This window comes from Moschus berezovskii, chromosome 19 (genome assembly GCF_049115385.1).
Source record: "Moschus berezovskii isolate FMDL1 chromosome 19, NW_MosBer_1.0, whole genome shotgun sequence".
In the NCBI taxonomy this organism is placed as follows: domain Eukaryota; kingdom Metazoa; phylum Chordata; class Mammalia; order Artiodactyla; family Moschidae; genus Moschus; species Moschus berezovskii.
The window spans coordinates 57,766,462-57,787,865 of NC_142478.1; the positions used below are offsets into that span (position 1 = coordinate 57,766,462).

The following is a 21,404-nucleotide window of genomic DNA, read 5'->3' on the forward strand; positions in this document are numbered from 1 at the left end:
CTAGGAACTACACTTCACACTTTATAACCCAAGCCCAATGGGTTACAAATGGCTCAATTCTACAATCTTATAGGATTTTTAAATCCTGGAAGTGATACAATTGATAATGTCCAAGGCATAGATTAAAGATTTATGAAACTGATACAACTTGTTGTTCATCTTCTTCTTCCATTAGAGACCTGGGAGAATATTGTTAAGTAGAATAAGCAAGCTCTGAATTTGTCACAAATGTAGAGCTGGAAGGAGCTAGAAGTCACAAGGTCACCCAGGAGCACACTGGGGGCACAGACACGGCCAATGACTCAGAGCCAGGGCTTGCAGTACCAACTATGCTCTTTTTTCCCACAAGCAAATGTTGGTTCAAACAATCCCCACTAGGTGGTCCTCTTCCAACTCCCTAAGAGAACCAGTTTTTGATAGAAGAATGTGCTTTTCAAATGACAGGCTCTCCATCCACTTTTAATGGAGCAGAAAAATTAATATGCATTCGACACACTTGTGAAAAATGTAGGACACAACATTGTGTTTCATATGAATTAGGGAAGAGAGAAAAGAGCAAAGGTTTGTGTATAAAAAGCACTGGTGGTTGACTTAGAATAATTTAAAAAGTAGCTCTTGAATTTTATTGCCAAGTTCAAATAAACCCAGACAAAAAATATGGATACAGATGATGTCACACATCTCACCAAGTCCCACACCTCCCTAAATAGTTCAATCTCATCTCTCTACTTCAGAAACTTAGTTATATCCAATAAGAATTTGAAGAATGAGCATCCATATTACAATCCATCTTTGGAAAACAGACTATTTGAAGGAAGACAAATCCAAATTGAAACTGTGTGGTTTCCAGAGCAATTTATTCATTAAAATCTATTCAATATGCCATCAACAGTTCTCCTGTGTGTATTGTGCTGATAAATTGACACTGAGAGGATTTAACAAGTTCATCATTTAATAAGTCTGAATTAATTTTCACCACATGGTATTATACACGGTCATCTGTTGAAACAGATTTCTTTTTAACAGATCTTAGTTTAAAAAAGTCATAGATACTGTGAGTTCTGTATAAACTGGTGGGTAGTAAGTTAGTTGCTTTGTTTTGACTTATAAGCCTCAACTTCATCGCAGAATAAAGAATGTAGGCCAAAGAATGCATAATCGGTCACTCGTATAGAACAGTATTGTTTCTATAATTTGAAGCTTTCTGAATGGACGGGTTCAGGCCTGATGTAACTGTAAAAAGATTACTTAATGAATAGACTATATGGAAATCGTACAAAATGTAATTAACTTTAATCATTAATAGCTTAAACAGCACTATGTTACTAACTGCTATTCAAACTCAAAAACCTGTTTTTGAATCCCCATAAAGGTGACAGGTGTACATAACCATGCCACCTTGTACTTACTTAGGGGAGTGTCAATACATATTTCAACAGAAACTTTGGCTTCAGGAAGAGTCACAAACATTTAAAATAATGGCTTTAATTGTCATTTTAAGTATACCATAGGGGAAAGTGTGCTTTAATTAAATATACATACCAGTGATGCTGGCAAAGTTGAAAGTTACTCCTAATGTTGATAGCTATAAAAACTAGTTTGTACATGAAAAGACAATGAAAGAAAAAAAAAAGCAATCCCTTTGAAACAAAATAGTTCACAGTGGTTTGTATCCAACAGTATGCATTTGATGACAATAACATGTACAGATTGAGCACCCTAGGGCTCTCTTTATATCCTAAAGAAAATGAGCATTTACATTATTCATGGGCTGTACTGAATTAAAAAAAGATCAGTTGTACACTCACCCCTTAGACAGGGGACACTGTCCTGAGTGTACAGCTTTAACACCATCATTAATGTTGTTTGTAAAATGAACAGGGAAAACAAAACATTTTTCCTTGGGAGTGGATAATCTTTCATTTGCTGTTATAACCAGCAAATACCATTAAGTCAAAAATGGAAGGGGGAGCCCCACAAACACTATTTGAGCAAGCTGACCAATACACATTACAGTTTTAAAAATGAAGGTTATGTACTATATGTTACAAGTCCCAACTAGGCAGTATCAAAATGATATCTATTTCTTTGCTTGCTTTGTGATCATACCCCTTGGAGGTGTGACGGGTCTTGTGGCATTCGGCTTCTTTTTCTCTGCAGGCTTTAAAATCTGCAAAGATTCAAAAGACAATGCATTTTAGGAAATACACTTAACCTCAAGTCTTACTTTTCACTCAAATCTTTTGTTCAGAAAATTTGTTTAAAATTGCCCCAACAACTTTGAAGGCTCCACTGGCATATTAATACAAACTAAGCTGACAAACATTTTGGTAATAAATGCTCTTATAAACCGCTATGATAAATCTGGACAAATTGTTTCGCCTCTGGATAAAATGACAGTTTTTTGAAGTCACACCTTTAGGTATCCCTTTTGACACAGGGGGTAAAGTTCTTTAGAATAGTGTTTCTCAAACCCCTAGGGGATCATGTCATAATCTCTGGGGGTTGCAAGACCTCCCTGATAATTAAAAAAAAAAACAACAACACAAACACTTGTTTTAATTCAGTTAACTGATGACTTCAGTGGCTATGTTTTTGTTTATGATTAGGTGAGCCTGAAGTCGTATAAGTTTAATCATAGTAACTGAATGAGAAAAAAATTGCAGGAGACTTTATGTGTAAACGGTTCTTTTGTGCCAAGTGAAGGCCAAATGATGTCACGGTCGACCAATAGAGGCTTTTTAGAAACAGAAACGTGGCGGGAGAACTGAGTAATCACATGGCATATCTGGCACATGGCAGTAAGCACTACTTTCATGTGCAAGTAGCGATTTAATTTTAGCTGAACGTTGTACTAACACCATAGCTTTAGACTTACAGTAATGTATCATGATTTTAATGTATTCAAATAATATAAAAACAGTTAAATTCAATACTTGGGGCAAAAGTTCTATGATCATTTCATTCCTTTAAAAGGAATTCACTCATTACTAAACTAGGACAAATACCAATTAAGGGAAAATAAAATTTTTCAGTCTACTCCACATAAATGAATATAGGCAGAAACTAGCACTTTTTAAAAATCAGTAAAATGCAGACATAATAAAAGGAAACAATGCTGAAAACATCCTCTACCTGAAAAGAACACATTAGTGTTTCGTCCACACTCATCATGGCACCTGCATTGTCAAACTCTCCACAATAATTGGGTGCAGAAAACAGAGTGACCAACTGCCTCTTTGCAAAAAATTCATATCCATCTTCAACCACCTTGGAGAGAAAATGTTTTCAATGTGAATAGGTGCAAATTTTAGGGAAGTAAAACCACTCTTCAGTTTCCCATTGAGCCTGATATCCTGTAGGTCACTTCCAGAGACATTTTGTATAAATAAGCAATACCTACCCACCAAAATCAACAAGGAGAATCTGTGCTCACACACATGCTCTTAAGTGTACATGTAAAATTCAAAATCAATACCTGATGGGCTCTACATATAAGATCCAAATCATGCTTATGGAGAAATTTTGCAACCACTTCTGCACCAAATGTGAAGGACACTCCTCTGTCATTTTCACCCCAGCCTAAGACATCTTTATCGGGGTCAGACCACAAAAGATCACAAAGAAGACCTTGATCTGGTACATCAGTTGGTCGCATAATTCGCCGAATCTGCTCCATAGATTGAAGATCTGGTGATAAACCTATTAAATGAGGGGGGAAAAAACCAAAATGGAAGAAAACACAATTTTAAAAGGGAAGTTAGCACTTTAATATTTCCCTTTCTCTACAGAGAGATTCAATGACTTACAAAAACTTCCATGAAATCTTTGGTTATCTTTTCTTACTTATTAGCTTTTGTTAAAAAGGGGCGGGGGGGGGCCCACTGGAATTTGTTACATTCACTAATTTGTGGGGCAGTATGTGCCTGAACAGGACAAGGAAAGTTACTTCAACATTCAGAGCACCCTAATGACCACTTGTAGTGACTGGGCATAGAGGATGCAGACACTCAGGTGATGAAGCTTTCCAGGAAACCTGCACTGGCCAAGGACTGTAAAGTCAAACCAGCTCAGATGTAACTGGCTCTCAATCTGACTTTAAAAATCACATGTCCAACTCTACCAAAACCAGTATATAAGTACATAAGGAGGGCAAGGATAGTGGTTTTATTAAAATATAGTTGAGTTGGCTTTTTGATGGTTGTCTAACTTCTGACACAGACGAAAAGATATCCTCTTTGCAATTACTATTTTAATTACATCATATAAAGTACAACCACCAATCAAAGTAACTTTTAACATCCAAGTCAGAGAAATTTCTGAAAGGAAAGGATCAAAAACAGTCCAAGGGAAAGTATATTCACATTTTCAGTATCCTAGAGGATCTATGGTATAGTCATTATTTTATATTCGAAAATACTTTCTACTCTATTTTCAAGGCTAACTGTTAAAGAGCGTAGAATTCTCTGTAACAAATCAACTGCATACTTTGGACTTGTATCCGGATGATCCTGGATGTGCCAGAGTGGACTCCTGGTGTAACACAGCAGTACAGGAGAGTCACCTCACAGACGAAGTCATCCGAATGTTAATTCATCAATGTCAAAGTGTATACTCTTTAGAAGGATCCAAATCTACGTGGAATTAAAATCAGCCCACATACCTCCATGACAGCAGAATATTTTCTCATCGACGATGGCTGCTATCGGTAAACAGTTAAAGCAGTCTGTGAAAGTTTTCCATAGTTTAATGTTATATCTTCTTTTACCTGTGAAAATTTGGGGATGGTTAAAAAAGAGACTGGTGTTCTGCAGGTACATACTCTCAGGATAAATCGTCCAAGGCAATATTCAAAAACTATGCTTTTATTAAAAAAGAGAATTAGATATATGTAATATTTAAGAGATTTGTGATTTATAAGCAACAACTTATAGTTTCATATGCATCCATGGAAGGTCTGAAGACAGAATTCCAGATATACTGATTAAGGATTATCATTAAGCCTCAAAAATTATTTGATAGCACCAACTCTGTTTGCAATATAGTCTGTTCTGTCCATTCTCAAACCATAGCTGGGTTCCTATTTCCAAAGGCAACCAAGAACATCTCACAACTCACTCTGTTGGCTTCTTCATCAAAAATTACAATTCTTCCTCCTGTTGCCTGAGCATCTTATTAACTTAGTCCTGGGCTGCTGCTTTCTTTCCTCTCTACATTTCCCCACTAAGGCCATCTCAGACCGCCAGGAACATCTGGCTCCAGAATGATTCCTGGATAACTGCCAAGGTCTCTTCAAGCTTCCAAATCCCCAGATTCTGAGCCAGAACCCCTAATGCAGTTTCCTATTACTACAGACCAGACAGCTCTGGCATCAGGGAAGTGTAACACACATTCACATTTTATCCAACAACAGATACCTCAGCTTTTCCAGGACTATAGTCATAACATGGGCACGGGGAATGGAGGAAATGGTAGCACAGAGTGCTTGTTACACTTAGGAAATAAGTCTATCACGTTAAGCAGTGGTTTTTAAATTCCTTCATGGAAATCTACATTTGAATAAAAAATTTCAATACAGTACAATTTTAACAAAATTATCAACGTTTTCTTAAGTTGGTAAACCATCCAGTGAAAGCCACCTATGTCAGGATTCTTTCAGGCCCACAGACTGGGTGGCAACCTATACCTGCCTGATGGGAGAGTGGAAAGCTGGAGTGCAAGGTCATTCATTACATGAGTCTTGAAGACAGAGAGTCAAAATTGACACTAATCAATGCTGACCTTCTAAACCAAAAATGATGTAGACAACACACTAGGAAGTATATCACAACAAAGAGATTGTGTACTCTGAACTTTATCAAATAAAACATCAAAATATTGGCTAACTGCTATATAAAAAGTAAACTGTTCTAAATAGTAGTACCTGTAACAAATTCCTAAAACACAATGTTATAAAATTCTCTGCCTCTCATTTCATTACCTAAATAGTGACTGCCTTACTAGCACTTCTCTGATAAGACTCATTGTCAATATCAAATATCTTTCTCGCCCACCTCATTCTTTTTTTAAAAAATTTTACTGAAGTATAGTCAGTTTTCTCCCACCTCATCTTATGAGCTGGGTCTTGGATTACACACATACATAGACCTAGAGCCAGACATCTTGGAATGTGAAGTCAAGTGGGCCTTAGAAAGCATCACTACTAACAAAGCTGGTGGAAGTGATGGAATTCCAGTTGAGCTATTTGAAAGTGCTGCACTCAATATGCCAGCAGATTTGGAAAACTCAGCAGTGGCCACAGGACTGGAAGAGGTCAGTCTTCATTCCAATTCCAAAGAAAGGCAATGCCAAAGAATGCTCAAACTACCGGACAATTGCACTCATCTCACACGCTAGTAAAATCATGCTCAAAATTCTCCAAGCCAGGCTTCAGCAGTATGTAAACCGTGAACTCCCAGATGTTCAAGCAGGTTTTAGAAAAGGCAGAAGCACCAGAGATCAAATTGCCAACATCCGCTGGATCATGGAGAAAGCAAGAGAGTTCCAGAAAAACATCTATTTCTGCTTCATTGACTATGCCAAAGCCTTTGACTGTGTCGATCACAATAAACTGTGGAACATTCTGAAAGAGATGGGAATCCCAGACCACCTGACCTGCCTCTTGAGAAACCTGTATGCAGGTCAGGAAGCAACAGTTAGAACTGGACATGGAACAACAGACTGGTTCCAAATAGGAAAAGGTGTACGTCAAGGTTGTATATTGTCACCTTGCTTATTTAACTTATATGCAGAGTACATCATGAGGAACGCTGGGCTGGAAGAAGCACAAGTTGGAATCAAGATTGCTGGGAGAAATATCAATAACCTCAGATATGCAGATGACACTTCCCTTATGGCAGAAAGTGAAGAGGAACTCAAAAGCCTCTTGATGAAAGTGAAAGAGGAGAGTGAAAAGGTTGGTTTGAAGCTCAATATTCAGAAAACAAAGATCATGGCATCTGGTCCCATCCCTTCATGGGAAATAGATGGAAAAACAGTGGAAACAGTGTCAGACTTCGTTTTTTTGGGCTCCAAAATCACTGCAGATGCTGACTGCAGCCATGAAATTAAAAGACGCTTGCTCCTTGGAAGGAAAGTTATGACCAACCTTGATAGTATATTAAAAAGCAGAGACATTACTTTGCCAACCAAGGTCCGTCTAGTCAAGGCAATGGTTTTTCCCGTGGTCACGTATGGATGTGAGAGTTGGACTGTGAAGAAGGCTGATCGCCGAAGAATCGATGCTTTTGAACTGTGGTGTTGGAGAAGACTCTTCAGAGTCCCTTATACTGCAAGGAGATCCAACCAGTCCATTCTAAAGGAGATCAATCCTGGATGTTCATTGGAGGGACTGATGTTAAAGCTGAAACTGCAATACTTTGGCCACCTCATGCGACGAGTTGACTCACTGGAAAAGACTCTGATGCTGGGAAAGGTTGGGGGCGGGAGGAGAAGGGGACGACGGAGAATAAGATGGCTGGATGGCATCACCGACTCTGTGGACATGAGTTTGAGTGTACTCCGGGAGTTGGTGATGGACAGGGAGGCCTGGCGTGCTGTGATTCATGGGGTCGCGGAGAGTCGGACACGACTGAGCGATTGAACTGAACTGATACAGTCAAGGGAGAGGCTGTGAGTCAAGGACTACGTTTATGAAGGTAACTTTTCTAGGAATGTACTTCTAACAAATAAACTAGATGAACACATCTGTCAAACTGAGATGGAGTAACACCACACCTTGAGAGACTATAGGTTATGATTATAGTCTAGGGTACGGCCACAGAGGCAAAACCAGTCTTGTTATAATTATACTGGCAAGTGCTAGTAATTCAAATTCCTTAACCACTCCCACTCACAGAAATGATGAATACAAAAGGAAGATGGAGATAAGGATTAAAAAAAATTTAACTTATAGTTACATAGATTTTAACTTATAGCAGCATCAATAAAAACTCCACTGAAACTGATTATTTTCAAGGCTTTAGGAATCTTGTTCCTGTCAATTATCAACTCAAAGAGCACCTTCAAAATGGGTCAAACGATGTATAAATTATACAAATACTTTCAATTAGCTTCCCCGTGCTGCTGTTTTCTCCTTTCAGCACAATTTCAGATAGTGAGTACTGTTTTTCTTGGGTGTGGATGTGCCAAAGGAAAAAGAACTATATTACAAATTACAAGTTATTTGTATATTCCAAGTTTCCATTTACATGCAACATCTAGAAAAGGCAAACCTATAGAGACAGAAAGTAGCTTAGTGCTTACATAGGACTGTGATGATGGTTGCCCAATTTTACCAATTTAATTCACTGAACTGTACACTTAAAATGGAAGAATTTTTATCTCAATAAAGTTATTAAAAACAATCTATTTGGACAGGTTCTGAGTTGTACTAAAGATTAAATTATCTGAAACTATTCACAACAACAATTACCTTAAAAGAAATCACCATTGTTATCACTGTTTCCTAATCTAGTCATCACATCATATAAGAATCTAGGGCATTATCATACTGTAACAAATGTTAATTTTTTTACCCCAAGAAAGAAGCCAGGACAAAAACTAGCTAACAAAATAGTAAGCATGAAAAATGATAACACTACATCTAAATCCTCACAATTCCTAACAGAAACATGTTCAGTTTATGACCACGTATCTCAAAATAAGTAAATCTTCCTGTAGAAAGTACTTACATTCATCATAAAATCCATAAATTCTATTGATGCTGGCACATTCGTGGTTTCCTCTGAGAAGAAAAAAATTCTCGGGATATTTGATTTTGTAAGCCAACAAGAGGCAGATAGTCTCCAGTGATTGTTTTCCCCTGTCCACATAGTCCCCAAGAAACAGGTAATTGCTTTCTGGTGGGAAACCACCATACTCAAAAAGTCGAAGCAAATCATAGTATTGCCCATGGATATCACCTAGAAGCAAGAATTTCATTACACAGTGTCTTCATTCGTATAGTTCAAATCACCCACATAACTAATTTCCACTGCTGTGGAGTATTTAGTCCAAGAGAGCTTAGTGAAAATTTTAAGTGTACATGTATATCAGAATCATACACAAAACTCATGTAATTAATTTATTCTGCAGAACGGATTATTAATGGGTAGGCAGGCGTTCCTGCCAAGTAACATGGTTTCCCTTTCAGGCTGGCTGATCAATATCAGATATCCAACAGCTCAGTCTCTAGGGACCATGCCAGCAGAAGTGATGCACTCTTAACAAGCCCTGACGCCATGTGAACAAAGGGACACACACACACACCCACCACCCACCAATACCTCTGGCTTTCAGTGTCTCCCTGCTAGATAATGCCAAAGAGTATTTCCCTTTGCCTTAAGCTTATATATAGGTTCAGGCCTTTTCTTAGCTCTCCATTCTGTTTCTGTTCCTTTCTTCTGCAATGTTTGTATTGCTTTAGCAAAATAATTTTAAGAAATTTTGAAGCACATCTAAGTAAACTAGGTCCATTAGAGGTATTTATCTAAAGCTACAATTATATAACGTAATTCTAGGTTATTCATAAATAGTACATGATTCTGTTGGCTAACATAATATCATCTATATACCATCTATATATGCCCTTCACTCAATCAATTAATCACATAACCAAAGGAAACAGTGCACCAAAACTTACCACATATCTTGAGTGGTGCTTCAAGTTCTAGCAGGATAGGCTGACTGAGAAAGATCTCTCGGGACTTTAAGCACAGTCCTCTGATTTCATTCTCCTGTAGCTGGACATTCTTACCAGGCTTGGACCCTCTCACTGTAGCGGGAGAAAAACCCCAATTTAGTCAAGTGAAGTCACAGTAAGATTTCATATAAAAATTAAACATATATGAAAAGGCACAAGCTTTAAATAAAGAGGAGACAAAACATAGTTTAACTACTTTCTGACTGGGCTTTATTTTCAGGACACATATAAAAATGGACCACAGGTCTCTCTCCACAGTCCCAGATTTATCTTATGAAAAAAATTTATTGTGCTGTTTTTCACTAAAACACCGTGTATGCTTGTTGTGGGTATTTTGCTATGCAACTTTCTAGGCCTGAATTTTTGAATACACTCATGTCTATACAGGGCAAAGGATGTCGGCGTGTGCTGTGAGAAAGGTTTCCTAGTAACTGGAACAGGTAAAACCTGAGAAAAAGGAGGAAGAGATCATGGCACAGCATGCATCACATCAGAGCACTCTAGTTCTACTCACTATCAAAGTGAAGCACAAGATACCCGCTGGCCTTATAATAATTCATTTATCAGCAGGTAGGTAGCAGTAAGAAATGAAATTGTTTTAACTCTAGTTGCAACAGATTAGACAGTTATTAAATATATAACAAATAGCACTGCACTGCCTGTTGTTGTTTAGTCCTCAAGTTGTGCCCAACCCTTTTGCAAGCCCATGGACTGCAGCCTGCCAGGATCCTTCCTCTGTCCATGGGATTTTCCAGGCAAGAATACTTGAGTGGGTCGCCATTTCCTTCTCCAGGGTAATAAATAACAAGTAGCACTGCACTACTAAATTTACCTTAATTTTACAGTTATGAAGTGGCTGCTGTTGCTGTTCAATCTCTAAGTCATGTCTGACTCTTAGCAACCCCATGGACTGTAGCCCACCGACTAGAGAATACTGGAGTGGGTTGCCATGCCCTTCTCCAGGGGATCTTCCCAACCCAGGCATCAAACCTGGGTCTCCTGTATCGCAGGTAGATTCTTTACCATCTGAGTCACCAGGGAGCCACCTGGGAAGCCCCTTATGAAGTGCCAGGGTCTGGTTAAATACAGGAACTGATTATCATCAGATTGCAACCAAAATCTTAACACTTGTTTTGTACAAAAGATTCATGAAAGGAGGCATTCTTGGAACTAGAACTGAAGCAAAAACACAGAACCAGACCAAGTACAGAACTAAGCCTACATCTTTCCACCACTAAACCCAATATAAAGTGATAAGCAGATGAAATCAATGTTGTTAATTTAAACTTAATCAGTTTTGAAGGATTTATATTCAAATTCAAAATCATCTAGCCTAATGCTAACCATGAAATTAAAAGACGCTTACTCCTTGGAAGGAAAGTTATGACCAACCTTGATACTATATTAAAAAGCAGAGACATTACTTTGCCAACCAAGGTCCGTCTAGTCAAGGGTATGGTTTTTCCCGTGGTCATGTATGGATGTGAGAGTTGGACTGTGAAGAAAGCTGATCGCCGAAGAATTGATGCTTTTGAACTGTGGTGCTGGAGAAGACTCTTGAGAGTCCCTTGGACTGCAAGGAGATCCAACCAGTCCATTCTAAAGGAGATCAATCCTGGGTGTTCATTGGAAGGACTGATGCTAAAGCTGAAACTGCAATACTTTGGCCACCTCATGCGACGAGTTGACTCACTGGAAAAGACTCTGATGCTGGAAAAGGTTGGGGGCGGGAGGAGAAGGGGACGACAGAGAATGAGATGGCTGGAGGGCATCACTGACTCGGTGGACATGAGTTTGAGTGAACTCCGAGAGTTGGTGATAGACAAGGAGGCCTGGCGTGCTGTGATTCATGGGGTTGCAAAGAGTCAGACACGACTGAGTGACTGAACTGAACTGAATGCTAAACAAGAGCAATATGTTTAACTGGTTTTTATCTAGCTTTGTTCTGTAAATATCTAAGTAACATTACAGAGTAACAAAAACTGCAAGTTAAAAAAACCCTGGTATCTGCTGAGAATTTTTTTTTTCCATTAAAAAGGGCTGTGCCCAAATTTGAAAAGTACTGTCTTAGGGGAAGCTCTCCTTCAGCCTGAACAGCCACTGAAATGAACTTCTCTGAGGAAACAAGCTGAGCAGAAATGGAAGGGTGTTATTTTTTCAATGAAAGACAATAAATAAGGATGACAAGGGGAAAGAGTCAAACTCTTAAGAGGGTACAGCAAAATGAAAATGTTGAGTGTATTGGACTGGCAACTAGAGGCCAAGTTTCTGTATTGGTTTTAGTCTTGAGCAAATCACCTCTTTGGACTCCAAAACAGGTAACTGAACTAAGTGACCACCAGTCTCATGCTGATCAAATATTAAGAAACAAGCGACTAAAAGGAAAGCATAGTAAGGATAACCTTTGAGGGACTACACTAAACGGACACATACACAATATAACAGCAACTGAGTTGTTTGTGAAACAAAACCAATTTTTTCCAGAACCAAAGTAATTTTTTCTTCCTAGACACACACATAGGAGAGAACTCAAGAAACCCTCCCAGTAGAAAGATGGGATTGTTGCTTTACTGGCCAGAAAACCCCAACCATTAGTGATTTTACCACAAGTCAGCCAGAAGGTTGGGCACATTGCCCAACAGGAAATTTTATTTTTGGCTAGGGGACTCCTAAACGCTTCTGGTTTCAAAGGGAATCTTTTTCAGCAGAGGCCCACACTTGTAGGGGAACAGCCCACTCTAAGTCTTTTAGAAGACTTATACCTATAGGGAACACAAGCCATACTTTTAATATGAATGCTATCAGATTAAATCAATGCTGCTAATACACATTTTACTGGTTTGGAGGCTTCCCACTACAACCTTTAGACATAGTTCATGATAATTTTACAGTTTTCTTAATCTGATTGTCCCCGAAGTATCAGAGCAGAGATTAGTAAAGAACAATACTAACAAATTTTTAAAATTTATTTTTAATTGGATAACTGCCTTACAGTGTTGTGCTAGTTTCTGCGGTACAATACCTGACTCAGCAGTAGGTATACACTTATCTCCTCCCACCCTCCCCGCTTCATCTCACCCCTCTAGGTCATCACACCCTGGCAGAGCTCCATACAACACTAACACTTTTAAAAGTATTCCCAATGTGGACTGAGGAAGAACTACAGTTCTTCCAGAACAAATCAAAATTCAGTTTATATCTGAACAGTGCTCATTAAAAACACAGTCACAAAGCTTCTTAAATTTCCAACAATTGGCTCAAGAAATAAAACTAGATAAACAGAAACTCCATCAAAACCATCTACCAACCGGCAAATACTGCTCATCTTTCGAGACTGCTTAGATATCACCTCACGCTGGAAACCCCTCTTAGCCATCTTCTCTCCCATTAACAAGCCGGCTTTATGCTTTCTGAAATGCTCTTGCAACACTGCCCAGCACACACTCTGTATTATAATTGCCAGTTCACTTACATCTATTCATCCTGGTAGAATGTAAACCTCAGGACCACACCACTAGCCCTGCAGTGTACACGCCCATAGCCAGGTGGTACTCAGAATCTGTTGCATGAATGAAGTCTGAATAAATCTGTTAATTTGTGGCATTACAATTAGCATGCACCTCAGACTATACACTGATGAGCAAAAAATAAAAACAAAAACCGTGTCTGTGTTTTCAAATTACAAAGCATCATTCTTATAGGCCTCACTAGAGTATTTTTCTAGTTGTGAAAATTTAGGATTGCTCTTTAAAATTTATCTAACAGAAAACAAAGATTTCAAAATGGGTTTTGGCAGTCTGAGTGAACACAGAAGGCATTTCTTAGAGATGGCCTATTAGCTGAAAGCATAAAAAAATCTACTTCACTATTTTCAGTGTCTATCATATAGAATTATGTACTAGTTGTAGCTGACACCTATGGAGCACTTCCCATGTGCTGGGTAACTGCTGCACTAAGAGGCTTTATTTACAATGCCACTCAATACAACAATCCCATGAAGTCAGGCACTGTCACTTCTCTGTGTTACAGGCTGGAAGAGGGTCAGTGACTTGGTCCAAGGTCATAGAGCTTGTAAGGAGGACACCAGGCCCCAACTGACTCTAGCTTTGAAGTGGTGCTTCCACCAGACCACTCTCCCATTTAAGAATTTGTTCTTATCTTGAAAATATGTTTAAAATATATGGCATTAACTTAGAAACTTAGTAAGGAAACAACTGAAAACAAAAAACAAGTAAACTAGCACACAACTGTTTTTGCCATTTTATAAGTTCATACGCAATAACAAAGACGAAAAAGTTGAAAAAAGGGAAAGAATTTGTTTTCATTATATTTCTAAACCAAAAGAGATTTTATAGGACAAACTACTGAACCTCTGTAGAGTCATTGGTGCTTAAGAAAAATTTGATATGATATAAAAATCATAAGGTATCCTTATAAACAGGAATTATTAAAAATTAAATGAAGCAATCTACTTGTTAAGACTATCAATATTCATTTTTATCATGCTTTACACAAATATTCAACAAAATAGCTGCTGGGGATCCTCTTCTGGCAACAGGAGAGACAAGAACTTTGTCCCTTTTCTTGAGAGGTTTACATTCTAGTAGAGGATTCAGAAGATAAGACAAACTGCTACTGCTGCTAAGTCACTTCAGTCGTGTCCGACTCTGTGCGACCCCATAGACGGAAGTCCACCAGGTTCCCCCGTCCCTGGGATTCTCCAGGGAAGAACACTGGAGTGGGCTGCCATTTCCTTCTCCAATGTGTGAAAGTGAAAAGTGAAAGTGAAGTCGCTCAGTCGTGTCCGACCCTTAGCGACCCCACGGACTACAGCCAACCAGGCTCCTCCATCTATGGGATTTTCTAGGCAAGAGTACTGGAGTGGCTTGCCATTGCCTTCTCCGTAAGACAAACTAGGTAACTGCAAATTATTATACATTCTGTACCGAGAACTACCCCTCTATAAAAATTGTAAAACTAAAAGTTTATCTTAGGGACAACATCTTCAACACCATTAAAAAGGCAAAGGCTTACATATCTATTTTATCGCTATTAGCTACAAAGAAAAAAATGCAAGCAGTACAGTGCTGCTCAATAAACATCAGTCACTACTTCAGGGCGGCCCAGGTGGCTCAGTGGTAAAGAATCCACCTGCCAAGCAGGAGACACGGGAGACTTGGGTTCGATCCCTGGATTGGGAGGATCCCCTGGAGAAGGAAATGGCAACCCATTCCAGTATCCTTGCCTGGTAAATCCCATGGACTGAGGAGCCTGGCAGGCTACAGTCCATGGGATCACGAAAAGTCAGCTAGAACTTAGTGACTAAGCAGCAGCAACACTATCTACTTCAACCCTCACTGTGCTGTGCATGATGGAAGAGATGTAAATAAGAGACTCAAGGTGGGAAATTCATGGGTTGTCTCCTAATGATATCTTCCTAAGCAGTAGTTCAAACTGCATGTATGAAGTTATTTCAACAACTGCCAGTGAGATCCAAAATATTCCAACAAAAAAAACCCTTCATTTTCCAGGCAGAATGTTTCTAGTAAGTCCAGGTGCTAGGTATTGTATGGAAATAAAATCAGTAGGCACAGCAGACATATATAGGTTAGTGATTGACAGATTAAAATGGTCAACTTAGGTCTTAGGCACGTGACTTCTCTCTCTTTTTTTTGCAGCACTTTGAGGCTTGCAGGATCTTAGTTCCCTGACCAGGGATTGCCCTTGACAGAGACAGCTTGGAGTCCTAACCAGTGGATGGCCAGGGAATTCCCAAATGTGCAACTTTTGAGTAAAAGCTTTTATCTGGCTAAAATGGCAGATTCAGAAAACTGCATTAGGGCTGTTACCAGTAAAAACTATTCTGTTCTAACTTATATCATCATTTATTTATCTGGCAAATCACTCACATGAGCACATGATAAAAACTCCTATGCAATTTTATAGTAAACAAACTGATAAAAACTTGAAATAACTTAAGACTACTTTGGGATTACTTATGAGGGATAAGCATGTATTCTTCTTGCCCCTTAATTGTTGAAAGAAGGTCATAGAAAAGGAATAGCATACCCACCAAAAAGCCTCAGCAATTATAATCAAGTTTTGAAACCTAAAATTGGCACAACCAGTATAACAATAAATCAACAGAGATTTTGCTAATAAGATAATCCTATTAAAAGGTGGTAATCTTAACAATATGTCATATCATATTTACTTTAGTGACAATCAATAACCTCACAACATTTGACAAATTTAGGAAAATAAAACCTCAAACCAAAACAAACAAAAAACAGAGTATCTATAACATCAAGACTTTCCCACAAACAACTGAGATCTTTTCTAAAAAAACTGTGAGCCACAAAAATGTTAATCAAGAACCATTCAGTTTCACTGCAAAGTCACCAGCAGAAAGACATCCACTTTTTGGCCATTTTAATTTCTAAGCCGCCCTCTCCCCACCTTGACTTTGCTAACTGCTGGTGTGATACTACTTTGGGCATTTAAAGTGACATCAATTTTCTCAAGGCACATTTAGAATCAGGATGTAGCTGCAAAATACTGTCCATTGCTCTCAATGAAGAACCTTGAGTTTTCCACACCTAGAGTGAAGACAATTCATTGAAAAATCTTTAACTCTCTACAGTCTAACCACCTACGCTTGATTAGACTTGACATCTGACCCTACATCTGTACTGAGTGGCATTTTCGTAAGCCTTAATCAGTAACAGACAATCTCCTCTAGATGAGGAATGCCAGTAAGCCCCCACCAGGAGGGGGTATGAAATTGGAGATTTCAGATAAAACATCAAGACCATTAAGTAAATCATCTATTCTTACATGCTTTGGATACAGTGGTCTGATCCTGAAACATAAAATTTGCCCCAGAATTCTGCAAATTGTTCCTGAATTAAGACTTTCCAGTTTCCTCATTTACATAGCGATTCATATCAGGATATTATCTCCTTCACATTCCAGTCTTCAAGGTCTACTAACACCCTCGAGAGCAAATTGAGTCAAATGACCAAGTCTGTATATCATCTCCCTGATTCAAGATCAGTAACCCTCACCTACTCAGGCAGACTGAATGGCAATGGCACATGACTGCAGTTTCACAGATACAGAACAATCTCACCAACCTCTACGGTGGATGTGCTATTAATGCATGGTGCAACCTGGCATCCATTCCCCCAGCTTGGAGAAGGAAAGCCTGTCTGCTCCCGCAGCTTACATTCCCTCAAGCACCACAGAATAACACACTCCATCCTGTTAGATTTCACTGCTTCCTCTGATTACTGTCAGGCGAGGGGGCACTGTGGGCACAAAGAGTAATCCTTCCCCAGCTGCGGTTTAGGATTGGTGCAAGCGGCAGATCACAGCTCTAAGACCTTTCTCTTCTTACCTGTAGGAGAGGATGCAGCATACAATTGACATGTGGGAGGGGAGGGGGAGGTCCTCACAATACAGGCTTCTTTGAAGTTAAGGCGATTAATAACACACAACTTTACGATTACTGTCTTTATCAACAAAATGCCCTATGATCATTAATCCCAAGAAAAGCGTCTCATTGTTAAAATGATCTGATGTGTAACCTCATTAAGGAAGATTATTTCTGTTTTCCTTGGTCAGCATTTTAAGAATTTTTTTTTCTTGTGCCATTATGTTTGTCCTTCTGTCTTTCTTAAACATTACAATACAAACATGCTTCATTTCACATCAAAAAACTAAACACAGGGATTACTTTTACAAATTAGAGGATTAAATTCGTAAATGTTGTCTGAGGGCCAGGACAGAAGTCATATTTAAATCATTAATGCAAATCAAGCAATTGTGCAGAGCCTGACACAGTCCTGCAGTTTGACAACCACCATCTTCAGAGGCGAGATGCTTCTCTCAAAGCAGGATGCGGAAATTACAACTGTCTGCTTTGCAAGAAAATCACTAGCCATCAATCATTCTCTGTATGAGATCACTTACAAAGCTAATCTGACTCTAATCTCACTTTTCTCCAACACTGTAGGACTACCAGACAAATCAGCAGCTGATTTATTCTCTAAATCCAAAGTTTTACCATGCATTTAAGCAACTGAACATAAATAACACGCAAGAGTGACAATCTCAAGGTTTTATCACCTGCAAGGAAGACCTTCCCAGGTGGGTGGCAGAATGTTGCCTCCTTAAAGAAAATCTAAAAGTTTAGAGTAGAAAATAACTGCAAAGCTGTAGTGACTAAAACCTAAAGAAAGGTGTTTCGTTAGATAAGACTGCACTTTTGAATGGTCTTTTTAGTACTATCACTGAGCTACTTCTCAACTAGCCTGTACAGTCCTCCACCTTAAAAGAGACAATTCTGAACATGTAAAAAATTCTAACAAGGTCATAAAACTCACATTCCCTCCATCTTCAGATATACTTAAATCTTAATGAAAATTTTTAGAGGAAAAACTTTGTGAGGCATTAAAAAAAAAACCACAAAACTTATCAACATCTTCTACCTTGGAAAGATATACATATATACCTTCAACAGATCATTTTCAATAGTTTCTCTGCCATCCTAACACTGAAGAGAAAAAAAAAAAACGTTAAGAATGTTGAGCAGCTAGTTTATTCCTGAGGAATGAAAATGCACTGCTTTACTAATTTCAATGAAAAAAATGAAATGTTAAAAAATTCTGGTTTTCCAGTACAACATAACATGTACAGAAACTATTAAGAAATAATGACTGATCTCACTGCAAATGATCCAGGTTAATCAACGCAAATTTCTTAGCACAATTTAAAAAATAAGATTAAAATTAACAACATATTATATGAATATAAAAGTTATGGGCAACCCCACAATTAAGACTTAACTAATCTTAAAATTCTGTTTCTAATCCACAGCTTCCATTTTCTCCAGCTTTCTCAAAGAAATAAAGCCACACATGTCCCTGCATAGACATGCAGAAGTTAATTTACAATTTTTGAATGAAAAAAATTTAAGTTCTTTTCTTACAGCAAATTGTTTTAATCCGTTTCTGACCCACTGCTGTCCCACATAAACCAAAGAACTATATCAACTAATATTAAAGTGTGATTCTTCTAATAAAAGGCAGGTACTGAATGAACAAGGTTTTCACCCACAAACGGCAGTGATATTTCAGGGGCTCATTTAATGAGTTTTTCTTTTGAGACACTATAAAAGGAAAAATCCTTAACACAGATTAAGAAAAGATGAAGTTTCATTCTCATGACTTAAAAGATCTGCAAATTCTAACACCATAGCTGTCCAACTGTTCACGTTCTACTCCATCTCTGAGCATTTACAGTCCAATAAAGGCAAAAATGCAGTTAAAACTCAGCCACATTATCCAACACTCAAGAAAAGGATCTGAATTCTTTCAAAGTTCGGAATTAGACGTTATTATTAATAGATGTGCTCTAGAATTCAGGGGTAGAATTTATTTCAGGGGTGATTTTATTTCAGCGCCTCTCCTTAAAATCCGAACTTCATCCCTCTCCCACATCAATAGAAATCAATCGCCAGACACCTCAGGAGTTTTAGGTCAGTCAAAAATTAAAGATTTATTCTAACCTTGGCTCAGCCACTGGACACCTCCTTCCTTCACACATAGGGTGACTTGAATGACGTTGAGTTCCAGGTTGTCTGGGTTTGAAACTTGACTATCACTGTGTGACCTTGGTAAAGTGACTACACTTCTCTGGGTCTTAGGAAAAAAATAAGAGCATCTACCTCGTGTATTACATGAAATCTGTGTGAAGAGTTCCAAAAAATGCCTTACACACATTAAGCGCTTTAGAAGCAATGGCTAATATGATGATTTATGCGATGCACGCAAAGTATTGGAGACAACTCATTAGAAAAGGCCCTGACGCTGGGAAAGATTGAAAGCAGGAGGAGAAAGGGACGACAGAGGACGAGATGGTTGGATGGCATCACCGACTCAATGGACACGAGTTTAAACAAGCTCCGGGAGATGGTGAAGGACAGGGAAGCCTGGCACGCTGAAGTCCATGGGATCGGAAAGTCGGATGCGACTAAAACACAGCAAAATGCAGTGAACGCAAAGCGCTTAACAGAGCTTGGCACACTGGAAAGATCCTAACGAAACTGTCATCACTGCCGGTTTCACGATTCAGAGGCATGTTCAGAAAAGAGCGCGGAGACTTCCCAGGGATAAAAACAACTTAAAAATAGGCAGGCGAGGAAAGAAGCCCTCAAGCTTGGTGAAATCCATATCCACATCATATTGCTTTCCAAAAGATTGAGAACCACGAAGTTCGGAACGAGCAGTCCAGTAGGTTGGACTGGGGCCCCCAATATTCTCCCAAGATTGGTCCGGAGTGCCGGGCGCACGGGGGTACGTACCGGAAACGTGGGGGTGGGGAGCGGAGTTTTCAAATTTCACGGCCAGGAGAAACGCTGCACCCTCAAGCAATGAATGAGCGGCGCCAGGAGGGCCCGCAGGTGGGGCCAAGTGCGGAACGCCGGGCAACCTCCCTCCCGCGGCAGTCCCCGGCCCGCGGGCGAACTCGCGGGGCTCACTCGTCTCGGCGCAGCAAGCCCAACAGGCCTCCCAAGTCCCCCTCCCCCGCGAGGCTCCGGAGCCGCCCGCCGCCCCCTTCACCTTCCAGCAGCCGTTGGATGATGCTGTCGATGTTGAGTTTATCTATATCCGCCATCGCCTTCCCACCGCCGACCTTCCCGCAGCGGCGCCGCCGCCGGCTCGCGCCCGGGATTCACACCTCCTTTCCCACGCCACGAGCACAGAGATGGTGGTGGCGGCGGTGGCAGAAGCCGCGGTGGGTCCCCCCCAACCGCCCCGCTCCCTGCTTCCTCCTTCTCTCCCCACTGGAACCACGAGAAGAACAAAATGGCCGCCGACTCCTTAGCCAGCCTCGGGCGGCGCACGAATGCGCGCGGGGGAGTGCAGCGGCCCGGCCGGGACTTCTTTATGGGCCATAGGGCACCCGGGAGGGGGCGGGGCCAGGGAGAGGGAAGGAGGCGGGGCCAGAACGCGGGAATGGGGAGGAGACGGTTGAGCATAAATGCGAACGCGCGCGGAATCCTTCCGCCAAACGGGCCGAGCAAATAGGCCCCCTGGCGGGAGCGTGAGTTGCAAAGTTGCACGCTGGAGTTGGGGATGGGGGAGAAAATGCAGCTGTGCACCCGAGGGTTGCGGGCTCCGCAGGATGCTGTTCACTGCGGCCAAGTGATTGCAGACCTCGCCATGTGAAAAGCCCACGGAGGGAATTTGGGTGTCCTGGAATTTCCCTTTAAGATAAATCTGTAGTAGAGGTGAACAGTGAAATAGGTTGACTCTCTTTGGCTTCAAATTTGCTAGAATTTGGGGAGAAAGGAAAGATATATTTGATGGCTAATTTAAAAAGTCCTCTCCCAGATAAATAAAAATGTTATTCTTTCTGAGTGGTGGAAATATGGGTATTTGTATGCACATTTTTGTGCACTCTCTAACTTATATTTGGGGAAAAAAAATCTTTTTAACCCATCCTCAAAAAAATTTCATCATCTCTCTCTGGATTATCTTTCTTAAACTCGCGAAGTTATATAATTATCGGAACGGTTTACCCTGATTCCAGCCAGAACGAAGATGAGCGAGCGTGTGCAGCAGATAAAGGAGAATTTGCAAATTTCGCGCGTCGG

The 21,404-nt window shown here is 39.9% G+C and overlaps 1 protein-coding gene across 1 annotated transcript; it reads right to left on the reverse strand.

The window, feature by feature from the left end:
* Positions 1–829: 829 nt before the first annotated feature.
* On the reverse strand, positions 830–20,654 carry PPP1CC (protein phosphatase 1 catalytic subunit gamma). Its single transcript, XM_055405524.2, has 8 exons — positions 20,368–20,654; positions 9,683–9,814; positions 8,733–8,963; positions 4,664–4,768; positions 3,479–3,702; positions 3,136–3,270; positions 2,110–2,170; positions 830–1,233 (listed from the first exon to the last, which is right to left on the reverse strand). The coding sequence occupies exons 1-8, from the start codon at positions 20,420–20,422 to the stop codon at positions 1,163–1,165; spliced, it is 1,014 nt and encodes a 337-aa protein (XP_055261499.1). The 5' UTR covers positions 20,423–20,654; the 3' UTR covers positions 830–1,162.
* Between the last annotated feature and the right edge of the window lie 750 nt (positions 20,655–21,404).

What these genes read in the sequence shown, in the direction of transcription:
- PPP1CC (XM_055405524.2), bottom strand. Translation starts at nt 20,422, where the DNA reads ATGGCGGATATAGATAAACTCAACATCGACAGCATCATCCAACGGCTG. An exon ending in AGCACCACTCAAGATATGTG is followed by an intron (nt 8,964 to 9,682) that starts GTAAGTTTTGGT and finishes TCTTGCTTCTAG; the next exon opens with GTGATATCCATGGGCAATAC. An exon ending in TTATATGTAGAGCCCATCAG is followed by an intron (nt 3,271 to 3,478) that starts GTATTGATTTTG and finishes TTTCTCTCCAAG; the next exon opens with GTGGTTGAAGATGGATATGA.